Here is a 14,319-nt window from a genome sequence, read left to right as displayed (position 1 = left end):
ACCTGGCCCAGAGGATGCCTGTGGCTTCCCGGACAAAGTGGAGGACGGGGACTTCCTGCTGTGTGAGGAGTCCGGAAGGCGTGTGCTGGTGTTTTCCTGTCGCCATGGATTCCAGCTCCACGGGCCGGAGGAAGTCGCCTGCACCCGCCGAGGATGGGATTCCCGGCCCCCGGTCTGTAAAGGTCAGTCGTTAGCAGGTGTCTTTTCGCGACTTGACCCTGGAGTCTGCATTTTTCAAATACAAGTTAAGAATAAATGTCCTTGAAAAATAAATAACCTTAAAAATTGTGAATCACTATACTGCACACCTGTAACTTATGTAATACCGTATAGCAACTCTCCTTCAATTTAAAGAAAAACTGGAAGGAAACCCCAAATGAAAACATACATAAATGTCATTCAACCAAAGGTGTCTCCAAGTATAATCATCTTCCAGGGACTCTCTGCGTGGAGATAAATTATCCCCTCCATGTGGCCCATGTTCCTAAGTCGATGTCTTTCTAGAAAATGAAGCACCCAGACGGTCGCCTCACGACACGCCCGCGGGGTGACCCGGGAAGGATGGGGGGAGGAAGAGGCTAGAGCTTCAGGGAGGCCTGTAGGAAGGGGCTCACAGAGCCAGTGCTCCAATGAAACACGAGTGTTTCCACAGGAGGCGTCAGTAGAGCAGGCCCCCCACCTGTGGTGGCCCGTTTCCAGGGAGACCTCACCCTCCTCCCTGCTCTGGGCCCCAGTCTGCCTACACCTGGGAGGACCCGGAACCGGGACCAGGCAAGCAGAAGCAGGAAGCCTCCCTCGTCCCCTGGGAGAGGCTCCCTCACGTTTCCCTCTAAGCTGCACGAGGAAGACCCTAGAGGAGCAGGAGACGGACTCACGCAAGAATCGGGCTGGTTTACAAGAAATGAAAACAAGGCCCAACTTGTTCAGTTCTACAGTTCCGATTTGGGAAGATGAAACAATTCCAGAGATGGAGGGCGGTCATAGCTGACGACCGCGCGATCGTACTTAATGCGACCAAAAGGCACGCTGACAAATAATTAAGATGGTACATTTCATGTTGTGTATGTTTCACCACAGTAACAAAGTTTTCACTTCAATTCTGGGGACTCCAAAACGGGTCCTGGAAAGTTACAGAGGCCACACCCGCCTCTAGACTCGGAAGAGTACAGGAAAAGCCCAGGAGAGGCGGAGCCCCAGGACCCTCAGGACTCAGCCCGGGGCACCAGGTTCAGGAAGGTCCCGGCCGCTCCCTCCAGGTGAGGGGGAAGGACAAGGAGGCAAAGAAGGAGGGGCTCCAGGGCGACGTCCAGGCCACCACTTGGAGGAGGGCGGATGGCACAGGGAGCTCATCGGGAAAGTGAGGGTTTGAGGGAATCTACGGCCAAAACCAGCACGCTGGGCCGAGAGCCCTGGTTAGACGGTAGGGCAGCCTTCACGCACCCAGGTCTGCACCAGGAGGACATGCGCTGCAGCCGAGCGGGCACCTCCCACATCTCCTTGGGGTTTGGGCGTGAACGACGGTGGACTTGAAGGAGAGGGGGCCGGGCCAGGCCGCGAAGAGAGTCACGTTCCAGGAGCCTCCCGTGACAGGAGCCCGACCGTCCTGGACCGCGGTGGCGTCCGGACGCGCCTCTTCTGTCCGTCAACCGCCTCTTTTATTGCTGCCTATTCTTATGTTCTGTAGACGGTCCCGCAGGAGTAAAAGTAGGACAAATCTGGAAGCTTTTAGTGCTGTTTCCACTTAGCGCTGGTGCAGAATTAAAACATCCCTGTTACCCAGGGCTGTGGTCCTGGTGTCGGCAGGGCAAGGACACGAGCCCGAGGCGGGCGGTGGGGGTGGGTGAGAGCCCCGCGTGCTCCAGGTGTAAACGTCACATGTGTGCCTTCCGTCTTTACTGAAAAAACCCCTGGACCTTTTATGCTGCATCATGCTGGCTACTTGTTTTAGCTATTTATGACCCCGAAGCTCTATTCCTAGGGGTCTACAAGGTACAAATAATAAAGGAGAAAAGCTTAGAACCAGAGAGTAAAGGAGGGTCAGTGCCACGGGCTCACCTGCTGCCCCTGGTTACGCTCCGACGCCCAGCTCAGACTCTCCCCGAGGGAGGCCTTCTGCACCCTAGCGATGGTCCGAACGACGCCAGCATCGCTCTTCTACTCCCAACGTCCTCCCACCTCCCAGTCAGCTCCCCCACCTCCTGTCTTTTTCTAACGTAATTTTTCATACTAACAGCTAACTGCGCCCTGAAAGCATGTGCAAGGCACGTGTCAGCACATCACTAAGTAAAACGGCGACTTACAGAGCTGTGTGGGTAGCGAGAACCCACTTTCCAACAAGCAGGGGGTCCTATTTATTTCGACATTGATAAGCGTCCCATGGAGACAGGAGCTCCTTAAGCTCGGTCACGTGGGCACAGCGAGATAGGACCAGGGAGGAGGGTACTGACTCTGTTTATAGAACCCTGTGTTTTTGTGTGGACACATCGATAATTAGGGCAGAATATCTTTAGCGTAAGTGTATGACAGGAAGCAGGACGAGGGCTCGCTCCTTTACACAGATATTTTTCGCCTCATCTATGCTCTACTAGAATTTTCTAAGCCAAGAATTGCGAGAAAAAATGGCTCTGGACGCAGCAGGGAGGGAACTTCACTGCCGCTGTGAATTGATGAGACGGAAGGGCTGCAGCCCGTCCTCAGCGCAATCGCTTACCTGCACGCCCATGGCTGCAGAAAGGGCAGCAAGAGCGTTTAACTGAACATCCAATCCACAAACTCTGAGGAGACTCGTTCTCTCTTCTCCGCTCAAATCCTGCTTAGCCCCCAAAATCATCACACTAAAAAACATAATTAGCAAATGAGTGTAATGAGTCTCTTTCGAGGGCTTTGAAGCCGTGAATCCAGAAGGATAAAAAGCAATGTGTCCGTGGCTTTTCACTCTGGTTACCGCCGAGAGGTTCTGTAATAAGTGAGCACAAATACATGTTCCTGCACCTACAGGGAGCGTGAGGCTTGCTGTCGGCACACATGTGCTTAGGGAAATGGAACACCGTGCAGATGTTTGTAGCTGGGCCCGGGGGTGTGGTCTTCAGCTCTCCTTGGGAGGTAACCCGTCCCGGTAGGAGCAGCCATGGCCACGGTGCAGACTGACGTGGGGATCTGGGGGCACACAGGCTTGAGACGGCCCTCACCACCCGTGTGGGGCTGCCACACGTTCTGGGTGGACTCCCCGGACCAGGAGACAGACCCTACAGTCCCCGCTCTGGCTTCTGATGGGAAGAACCTGACCCTGGAGTGAAAGGGGTTGAATTCTGTCCCCCCAGAGGTATGTTGAAGTCCTAGACCTCAGGACCTCAGATGTGGCCTTATTAGGAGTAGTGTCTTTGCAGGTGCAGTGCAATTCCAATGAGGCCATCAGGGTGGACCCTGGTCCAGGAGGACTGGTGTCCCTCCAGGAGGAGGACAGGCACAGAGGGAAGACGGCCCTGTGAGGACGGAGGATGGGAGAGAGGCAGCCAGGCTGAGGAAGCCGAGACGGCCAGCAGCCCCGGGAGCTGGGAGAGGCCGGGAGCGATGCTTCCCTCCGAGTGTGCTCGGGGCCGCGTCTGCACTTCAGGCCTCCAGAGGCAGGAGAGGAGGAGCCTGCCTTGTTTTACGCACCTACCTGCAGTCCAGTGTCCAGGATGGAGTGAGGGGCTCGGCCGGCGGCAGAGGCTGAGCCCACGTTCACTTCATTCCCTCAGAACAAGGGCCACCTGCGAGGACACACGCGCGTGACGTTTGCTAATGTGATGTGGTTGGACAGCATGTATTCAGGACATATTTCTTCTTTTGACATTCTGCTGCTTCCTTCCTGAAATTGGCCAGAAAAGATAGCGTGTTATTTGGAAACAGGAACCTGGGGTCCGGTCGTGGTTATGGGTTCCGACAGAAGGAGACCGCGGGGGCCGCACATGCTCCTTGTCTGGGGGGACTCACCACACCCACCTGCTCTGCGGACCTGGGTGTCAGGTCCCGGCTCCCGGCGGCACGGCCGGTGTTCTTCCAACGGTGGGTGGAGGCCCAGGCCCAGAGTCGGCTGTGTGGCTGGAAGCTGTCCGCTCGGGGTGGGCGGACTCGCTCCCACCGGCCCTCACCCGCCTCCTTCCCACCCACTCTCGAGTCCCGCCCGGGGTGGAGTCCTCCTCAGTGTGGAAAGCACCAGCGGCCTCCAGGGGAGCCACGTGCCCGCGTCTGAGCGAGGCTGCCGGCCTGTGTGGCCTGAACCTCCGGGGACCTGCCTCACCCTCGGGCCCTCGCAGCACCTGGCAGAATTTGAACGAACAGAACTGAGTCTGGATCGGCACCGGCACCAGAGGGATTGCGGGCCCAAGGCGGCCACTGGGGCCGGGCCAGGAGAAGCAGTCAGGCCAGCGGGGCAGAGGGTGGCCACGGGCCGGGCTGTCTCCTGAGCGGCCGAAGGGCCGCTGTGAGCAGAAGTGGGGCGGGAGGGAAATGCCCGTGGGACATCAGGGGACGTTCTCTTTTCAAAGGTGCGGGGATCCAGGGGAGACGCGGCCCCGACATGGGGTGATGTCCCTCTGCCTCCTGGACACGGGACAGAGCTGGGGAGGGACCGGCCTCGTGGGGAAGGGAAGCAGGAGGCTGTCCCTGACCTCTCATCGTGTGTGCAGACATCAACGAGTGTGAAGACGTGATGGAACCCCCGTGCCACGCGTCCGCCCGGTGCAAGAACACCAAGGGCGGCTTCCAGTGCGAGTGCACCGACCCCTACGTGCTTGGCGAGGACGGCAGGACCTGCGTGGGTGAGACCACGGCCCTCGGGCATCCAGGCTGGGAGGGGGTGTCGACATACAGGCAGGGATGACCGAAGGGTCACCCTCCGGCCATGTGTGTCCGCGCTGCCGCGGCCTCTGATGCTGGGTGAGAGCAGGGAGCCAGCCGGTTCGTACTTGAGGCTAGATCGTGTCTGAGACACAGGACCACTGTGAAACCCTGGGCGGGGCGGGCTGGCTCCAGACCCTCAGCTAGTTTCACCCCCCCGTGAATTATCTCCGGGAGGGAAGCACGAAGTTTGATCCCCATGTGCAGAACAGAGAGGGTAAGTGGCTTGCTCAGGGTCACACAGCCACTCAGCTGCAAATCTAGGAATCATAACTTGGCTTCCAGCTCCTGTAAGAAAAATTATAAGAAAAGAATACTAAGAAATCTATTTCATAAGCGGTCATAAGAAAAATTATGCACTGGGACCTGTTACAATGGCAAGACATTTTATTAAAGCTCCTGCAGTAGGAAAAGGAGAGCTCAGTAAGAGCAGAGCTCAACTCCAAGTACAGCAAAGACAGCAGGGGATGGACAGCCCACGGGGCAGAGCAAGGAGGTCCGTGGAAGGAAAATTACCCAGAGGAACTTGGTTTCCAGGGTCAGGGATGCTCGGGCTGCGGCTGGGGGTGGGGCTGGGGTTTGGGAGGGTGCACTGGCCGCTGCCCTCAGCCGGGCAGGCTCACCGGCTGGCTCTGTCCTTGCTCCAGACTCCGGGAGGCTCCCGCGGGCATCCATGGTCTCCATCGTGCTGGGTGCCGTGCTCATCTGTGGCCTGGCAGGCCTCACCTGGATGGTGGTTTGCAGGTGGTAAGTCCCCGCTTTTCAGCAGCTTCCACTCCTATGGGCCCGGCTGGAGATGCTGCTTCTTTATTTTTCTGGAACCAGTAGAGAGCACCGGCGTCCAAACCCACCTGTCTCCAGAGCTACTTTGTTCAGTGTTAGCCTTTCTGGCTCTTTCATTCTGCTCCAGATAATGAAAGTGGGGTGACTGTTCGTACACATTAGAGGGTATTGAACATCTGTGGGTAGAGATTCGGGGATATTGGATTCTTGGTCACATTAAATGATTGTATTGAAAGTCTCTTTCGTTAGGAATAAAGGTTCTTACAAAGGTTTCTCAGAGAAAAAAGGTCATCCCTGGATAAAAACCTTACTCTTCATTTCTCTCCCCTCCCTCAAGAGCAAACTCTGGGGAAACTGGGAAAGTGAAAGGTGAACTTTTATGTTAAAAACGGCACAGCTGTTGACTTTGGCGGCCGGATCTGCATGTTTCTGGGGGTGAGAGCCGAGCCAGGGCTCCGTCTCCACCCTTCGCTGCTGCTTCTCATCTGCCAGGTCTTAGGAATCAGACCCGGCACCCCTCGGTGTTCAAATGTGTGCAGTTAATAGAGACCACGTGGAAGCCACTGTGGGCCAGCAGCAGACCCAGGCCCCGTCCTCTCTGGCCTCTGAGCTGGGCTGACCTTCCGGACACCCTCGGGCCGCTTCCCCTCCGCCCAGCTGCAGAATCCCTGGTTCTGTGACTCAGGCGCAGCGCCGGCCCCGCACCCATCCTCGCGTCACCCTGACCCTCTGCTCCCGGGTGGCCTTTGGTTCACGTCCCATCTTCCTGGTGAGCTCAACGCTTCACACCCCCTGTCTAGAGTTTCTAGAGACTCCTTGGCACGTTCAGAACCCCCAGCTGCTGGACCCCAAAGGGAACTTCCCCCCATGGAGTTGCTCATCTTACCGGAATGGGTTTCTAATAGAACCCTGGACCTCAGCGATCAGGTCTCAGGACTGACCTCACGCCTTGTGGTCAATAATTGAGTCTCATCAGTAATTGAGGGTCACGGCCTTTCCGTTTATTCCGAGGACCTGGAAGGGGGACCCCTGTGTCTGTGACCCCCCGGTCCTACCCTGCCCCCTGCCAAGATGCAGTAGTAAATCCAGGTCTGTTTCTTTCCCACTCCAGGATGCTCTCTGCCACCCAGACTTCAGATGACACAGGGCTGTGATCTCCAGGTGAATGACATTTAGGTGACACACTTGCTAATGGACTCACAGCTTCTAACTGCGCTAATATCTTTCATAGTTCAGATGCCGCGGAGAAATCATTTCTCCAAATCACAAGCTTGTAGAACAGCCACAAGTCACGTGTCAGATACACTGAGGAATTTTAGTCGCTGTCTTAGTCTTCCTCTCCATGGCGAGTACTCATTATGGGCTGACGGTGTCCCCAAAACTCATGTGTTCAAGTCCTAACCTCTACTATCTTGGAATGTGACCTTATCTGGAAACAGGGTCATTGCAGATGAAATTGGTTAAGATGAGATCGTGCTGGAGCAGGTGGGTCCGAACCCTACAGGCCTGGTGTCCTTATAGAAGGGGAGTTGGGACACAGGTGCACGGGGAAAGGCCAGCGAGCATGGAGACAGACTCCTGCGTGATGCACCTAGAGCCAAGGCTCACCCAGGCCCGTCAGCGGAGCAGCAGGAGGGAGCAGGGGACCGCGCAGCCTCAGAGGAGCCAGCCCTGCCCACACCTGGGGCTCACGTCTAGACCCCCAGCTGTGAGACAGCAGATGCTTACTGTTCACACCCTCCAGCCCCAGCACCCCCCAGACACCGAGACACCTGCCATCGGGCCTCCTCTGGTCCCCAGGGTCGACTTTGGCTTGGGGCGATTCATCCTCAGGACTGTTATTTTGACTAATCACTGATTTGTTTACACCTGCCTTGTCCTCAAGACCCCGCTGCTCCCCTGCGCTGGGAGAAGATGACTTACAGTGACTGCAAATGGCGTCTGGAGTTTTAGATGAGGGTGGTGTCAGAAAATATCCCCTATGTTTTCAGAATTACTTGGCCTTAAAAGCTTAGACATTATCGATAATTAAAACCCTTAGGTAGGGCTTCCCTGGTGGCGCAGTGGTTGAGAGTCCGCCTGCCGATGCAGGGGACACGGGTTCGTGCCCCGGTCCGGGAAGATCCCACATGCCGCGGCGCGGCTGGGCCCGTGAGCCGTGGCCGCTGCGCCTGCGCATCCGGAGCCTGTGCTCCGCAACGGGAGGGGCCGCGACAGTGAGAGGCCCGCGTATCGCAAAAAAAACAACAAAAAACCCCTTAGGTAACCATGAAATCAATTAAGCAATAAAAATGAGATGGGCCGTAGGTGAGCACCCCCAGACTAGCTGGGTTCTATCGTCACATCTACCAAACGCCCCCATGGTGAAAAGCTGGTGTTACCATGACTTAGTGTTCGGATGCGATTTTGTATTTGTAGACATCTCTATGAAACATCAATCACCTTATTATTATGGAAAAGTTATGCCTCTAGCCCACACACTCAAGAAAAATAGCTGTTTTCTTTCAGATTGACAGCCACAGATTAAATGAACACCTATCTGAGGAAGTTTGGGAGGGAAACATCTACCACCCTTGATTGTAGACTCTGGAGGCTGAAAAATACGCCCCGACACCACTTTGGTTGCAAAGTACCACTTACCTGAATGACCTGTGAACCCTGCGGGGGGAGGGGAGGCCGATGGCAGGGAGGGGGAGGGGTGGGCCTTCTTTATGGGGCCACACGGGGGCCTGTCTGCACAAGCCCCTGAGTCACTGCAGCTCCCTGCAAACGCTGCGTCCTCAGAGCCTGGTGGAAGGAGCCTAAACCTACAGGCCCCCTGGGTGTCTGCACGCTGCTGCCCCGAGGATTCCAAACCTGATCATTCCAGCCACGAGGATGCCAGTGGGAGACTGACGGGAGAGACAGAGGCAAACAGAGAGAGACACAGAGACAGAGAGACAGAGACAAATAGAGAGACAGAAACACAGAGAGAGACAGAGAGACAGAGAGAGACACAGAGAGATAGAGAGACATACACAGAGAGACAGAGACAGAGAGAGGCCGAATGGTGGACACGTGTCAGGTGCTCCGTGGGCCTTGACCTGCATTCCGTGCTGATTCTCTCGCCCCCCCTTATGCCTCCCCTACTATTTTGGGTCTAAGGCTATATATTTTGGAGCAACAACTATTAACATAAGTATTTCAATCAGAAATATACCAACATTGACGTGTTTTCACTGAAAGACTGATCCAGAGTTAGCCCCATTAAACCAACTCCTCAGGCAGCTTTCTTTACGCAATTAAAATACACGCCAGTTTGACGTTGTTTGTCTCACTGAAATTATATCCACCAAGATAAATCCTTTTCTGTGCAACTTTTACACTAAAAACTTGATTCATGGCCCACATCCATTTCGCTCGTTGGTCTCCAGCCCAGGAGAGCTTCCTCTGCACAGTTACTTCTGCGGGTCTGAACTTCTCGGGTCAACCCTTTCGGTCTAAATTTCATCCACACTGTGTTTACCTGTCGGTCATTAGTCAGTGGAGACTGTGAGGTGTACACGTCAGTTCCTGCGATGGGCTCTTGTTTTATCGTTTGTCCCAAGCGTAAGCTTTGGCCGTCAATTTCAGCATCTGAGGTGAGAGTCTTCAGTTTCCCTTTGTTTACGTCCCATTATCCTGTGCCTTTGGTAGATTGCAGCTGCATTCTGCACTGTTTATTTCTACCGGAAGTATGATTGCAACTTGGGGAAAGAGGGTGAGTTGGCATTATTTCCCACTTATCCCTGAGAGGTGATGGTCCCCCAGGCGGTGTGGCCTCTCCTCTGCCCGAGGCCAACCTTCCGTCTGCACCGCGGGTCTGTGCGTGTCCTCCCGCACCTCCCCTTCTCTTGATGACGGGATGACCTGCTTGGGACAGACCCACGGGGAGGTCGGCCTTACCTGCTCTACCACCCGGAGCCCAGAGCTGGCGAAACAATACATATATTTTTCACTGCCATAAGAGTGGCTGCAGGTCAGACGGCTGAACCTGGAACGCAGAGTCCTGTTGCTTTTGTTGCCGTTAATTTTTTTTGCTCTCTTTCAGTTTCTCTTTAAGGAAAACATAGAGTTACGCCTCTTGCATTGAGGGGCTGAGGGAGGCAGTTTCAGCAACTATCCCGTCCCGCCGTCCAGAGCGGGTCCAGGCGCGTGACTCGGGGTCCCGTGCCCTGTGGGGTGCCGCCTCAGTCCCCTGTGCTCCTTCCCTGCTGTACCCTCACAGGACTCCGGTTCCCGAGGCCGGGCTCCCGACATGAGACCTGGTTTCTTCGACTCTCAGTCTCTTTACCCCTACCGTCCCCTCCCTCAGAGCCCCTGCAGAGGTGAAGGTCGATGGCCTGCACCACGTTAGTTGTCCTTATATCCTGGGACATGTTTTTAAAAGTCCCCCATATCTCAGTATTAGGTTGTGTCTTAGAAACAGTCAGATCGAAGCCACTTTCACGCTATGACCTTCGCTGTCATCTCCGTCGTTTACTCCTGGGGAGGTGACGAGTTCTATGAGGCAGAGTCTCAGCAAATACCCCAGCAGGGGGTAAGCATCTCCCTCCAGCTGTGCTCCATGGGATTTTCAGTTTTGTTTCTAAACCGAGGTGTTTTCTTGAATCTGCAGCATTTCTTTGTCTTTGCGGGAGCGAGCTGGTGACCCTCTGAGGTCACATGGCTTGGGGCTCCCTCTGTTTCTTGTAAGCGATGACAGCAGTGTGTGTCCACAGGACACATGCCGACCCTGAATCCTCGCTGCCGATCCTGGAGGGAGAGGGAGAAGGGACTTCCCAGCTGGGACACGGGAAACCCCAGGACGTGAGCTCTCCACAGCACCACCCTCCTGCTGGGGACTCAGAGCAGGTGGGTCCACACCTGGCCTTCCTGAGGTTTGCAGTGTCAGACGTTCCCCTTAAGACCCCGGAAGTCCCTGGGAATGCCGGGCTGCTGGCGCTCAGCGGGGGTGCCTCCTGCATTTCTATTTGGCGCTGTGTCCCCATCCCTTTTGCACCTTCCCGCTGCGTGTTTCCCTCTCCTACAAACTGTATTTACAGGAGAATGCTAATTTGTCAAAATGTTAACCTACTTTTTAAAAAGTAAAGACAAATTGGAATCAGTGAGCCAGGGTGAAAGGAATGAAAATGCCTTTCATTTGTACGAAGGGCTTCAACCCTAAGACTAACTGTGGGGCATCCGTGCAGCACGTCTGAAGTACGGGCTGGGGTGATGGGAGAGGAGCCAGGGCTGAAAGAAAATACTGACTTTTGAAATGTGCTTTTTTTAGAAAATGGAGTAATTATAATCCGCGTGAAAGACTCAGGCTAAACTCGCTTTTCACTATCTTTATGCACATGACCCCAAGCGACGTTATATTAAGAAGTTACTGCTGCTCCCTGGGGCCTGCCTGAGATTCAGGGCTGGGTGGGATTTAGAGCTAAAATGATCCTCTCCTTGGAGGCAGAGTGGAATCAGCCTTGGCACCTGCCTCCCAAGCGTGGAACCAAAACTACGGCACCCGGAGTGAGGCGGCGCCACCGACATGCCCAGACCAGGCCTCTGCGGCCACGCCGGGGACCGCGTACCCGCCGGACACCTCAGCAGCCGCCGCGGCCGGGGCCGGGGCGAGGCCTCCTGTCGGTCTGAAGCTCGTGGCGGCTGCTCTCCTGCAGGACCCGGCCTGTGGAGCCCGAGTCCTTCTCCGCAAGCAGGAGCTGCACGTGTGATGCGTGCACAGCTCTTGGAGCCCGAGCCAGACACCGCTCTCGTCTGTCTCGATTTCCAAGGACGGGGACCGGTGGAAGCAGCAGGACGCCCGCGCGCTGCCCGGCGCCTCATCAGGACACGCTGACCCAGCGTGGACGAATAAACCCCACCACCTTGCGGTCGTCTGGCTCTGTTTGCAAAAGCTGCCTGACTGTTTCCTCCTGGGGGGCTTGCCATGAGGACGTATTTACATGTTACACATATTTATAAACCTGTCCCTCCAACGAAAGGAATGGAAGATTATTTTCACCACCCTCACATCCCAGGCTCACTTTTTCTCCAGTTTTAATGTTGCCTCTTATCCTGTGATTCCTTTTCCCCCCCGAGTTTCCTACCCACTCAGCCAGCTTCTCAGCTGACTCAGGATGGACAGTGCGAGCCCAGCTCATCTGTCTCTGCGGATGCCTGAGCCTGCGTCCCGCCCCTCCTCCTGGGAGCAGAACTCGAGATTTCCTGGAAGGACTGTGATTCTGAGGACGGAACAGGGTCTAAGTGGCTTGTCTCCTCATCTGGGAATCTGCCGCCGGATTTAGAACCGAGGTCTCCATTCCCAGCCGCTGCCACCTCCCATTTCCAGGCCCCGTTTCTGCCCCTCTATCCCTCTCCCTCGCTTGGGTACCTTAGCCTGATTATCCTCTGAGGGACCCCCTCCGGGCTCGCGGGCAGTCCTGGGGGAGCTATTAGTCACATCAACCCATAAAGCAGTCGTCACTGGGCCCCTGTTTCACACGTGAAGTCGCGAGCCCGGGGAGGCCATGCAGCCATAGCGACAGCTCTGAGGTGGGGCGGGGCTTGGCCGCAGTGGCCCCCGCCTGTGCTGGCCCTTCCCTCACCCAGGACGCAGGGAACCCTCCTCCTTCCTCCTGGGGCGTCCGTGCCCTGCACCTGCTGTGTTCCAAGACCACGTGGTAGGTAGGGATTGACAGATGAGAGCCTACCGCCCGGCTCTGTGCCAGCAGGGAGGGAAACCGCCAGGGGAACTGAAGGTCTGCTCTGCACGCTTACACAGGTGTTACGTGGAGAGAGAGGTTTTACCGTTCATCACCTAAAAATACTGCTTCTTGTAGGTCCTGGGCCATCCTGTTCTGTGTTCCCAAGTTCTTATCATTGCTAATATAAAACCCGTTAAAGACTTGATTGGACCAGTATGGGAGACGCTCTAACCACCCTCCCATCGCGCCCCTGGGAGATGAAGCCGGTTTCTGCGCCGGAGATTTTTCCATCAGCGGGGCCGCAGCGAAATAACACGCATTGTAGGTCACCGCGCCGCTACGGGAAAGGAAGCGTAGCAGCTCTGAGTCGCTGAATGATTTCTGCTGAGGAGACACAGGGACGGCACTAGCTGGTTGGCAGACGGCTCTGTTCTCCCCTGGAGCCTCGAGCTGACATCACCACCAGGAACCACCGGTCGGCTCGGCTCCGTGTAGCTCTCAGCCTCTGGCCTCTGGGACCCTGTTTAGTTCCTATGTGTCTGTTGGGTCCCGTGTGCTGCAGACGGCCCCTGAGCTGCGTTAACGACCAGCTGGCTGGAAGGAACAGTCCCGTCTCCTACGAGTCCTGGGTCAGTTGTCTCACCGGCTCCGGGTCCGGACGGGCCTCAGCGCCCAGCTCGCCCAGTGTTCGCACCTGTCACCGTCCATCTGCGCCGAATCCTCACTCCCCCTGAGGTCAGCTTGTTACGGTATTAGTTATTCTGCTGCTGTAATAATTCCGGTCCATCTGCTGTCAGGATTGGCACTAATTTGCCCAGGTTTCGTACCCTCTGAAAGTCTAACCCAGGAGACTGTGCCCTTGGCCTTGGGGTCTAGGACTCGACCGGCTCCCGGCCCAGGCCCATCTGTGTCTACTGTGCCTCCTGTTCTTACTATTTCTGTGGGGAATTCACACGAGACGACCTGCAAACTGGCGGTGGACGTAGCTCGCCCTTGGGACATTCAGCACTGCGCGATGCTTACCCTGGACGTCACCCCAGCATCGCGTAATGCTTACCCTGGGCGTCACCCCAGCATCGCGCGATGCTTACCCTGGGCGTCACCCCAGCATCGCTACCCTGGGCGTCACCCCAGCATCGTGCGATGCTTACCCTAGGCGTCACCCCAGCATCGCGCGATGCTTACCTGGGCGTCACCCCAGCATCGCGCGATGCTTACCCTGGGCGTCACCCCAGCATCGCTACCCTGGGCATCACCCCAGCATCACGCGATGCTTACCCTGGACGTCACCCCAGCATCGCGCGACGCTTACCTGGACGTCACCCCAAAGATCACTTGGTGCAGCATTTCTTTGTCTTTGCGGGGAGCGAGCTGGTGACCCTCTGAGGTCACATGGCTTGGGGCTCCCTCTGTTTCTTGTAAGCAGAAGACGGCAGACGGCCATCGGTAAATGGAAGTAGCTGAGTCCCAGGCGATAGAGGTGAATCGCTCGGCATCACACAGCAAATCACAGTCAAGGAGAGACGGAACACGGCTCACAGCTGCCCTTGGCGATGGAGCCGCTGGCGGCTGCCACGGGATGCAGGGCCCGTCGTCTCTGCCCCAAACCCAGAGGCTGTGCGTTGTGTTCATGGCATCTTCTTCCTCCTCGTTAAACCGTCTGCTATTCACGACTCATCTGGTCAGGCTGACGAGAACTGAGCCTCGCCCGGGCCTCAGAGCATCAGTCTCGCCTCGAGGCAGCCCCGAGCGGACAACAACCCAGGACTGACGCCGAGGCCTCTCCTTTACGGAGGTGGAGGGGCCGGTTCCGCGGGCGCACAGCACCGCCTTCTGGGAAGCGGGGCCGTCGCCGATTTGCGGCTGCTCTTTCCGCCGGGCACCTTCTCTTCTGCTGAGAGGACTCTGTCTCTGGTTCCAGGGCACCGACCTGTGCGTCATACACGGGCAG

The 14,319-nt window shown here is 56.3% G+C and overlaps 1 protein-coding gene across 1 annotated transcript in view; it reads left to right on the top strand.

Annotated features, from left to right (window-relative positions):
* The window catches only part of TPO (thyroid peroxidase), a 32,332-nt gene extending 26,593 nt beyond the window's left edge, over positions 1–5,739 (top strand). The window contains exons 12-13 of the mRNA XM_004311846.3: positions 12–182; positions 5,529–5,739. Coding sequence (XP_004311894.1) covers positions 12–182; positions 5,529–5,632 — 275 coding nt within the window. The 3' untranslated portion in view covers positions 5,633–5,739. The remainder of the gene's footprint in view (positions 1–11; positions 183–5,528) is intronic.
* Positions 5,740–14,319: the final 8,580 nt, after the last annotated feature.

This window comes from Tursiops truncatus, chromosome 14 (assembly GCF_011762595.2).
Source record: "Tursiops truncatus isolate mTurTru1 chromosome 14, mTurTru1.mat.Y, whole genome shotgun sequence".
Lineage (NCBI taxonomy): Eukaryota > Metazoa > Chordata > Mammalia > Artiodactyla > Delphinidae > Tursiops > Tursiops truncatus.
The sequence above is the reverse complement of the archived record's forward strand: the minus strand, read 5'-3'. Positions and strand labels throughout refer to the sequence as shown.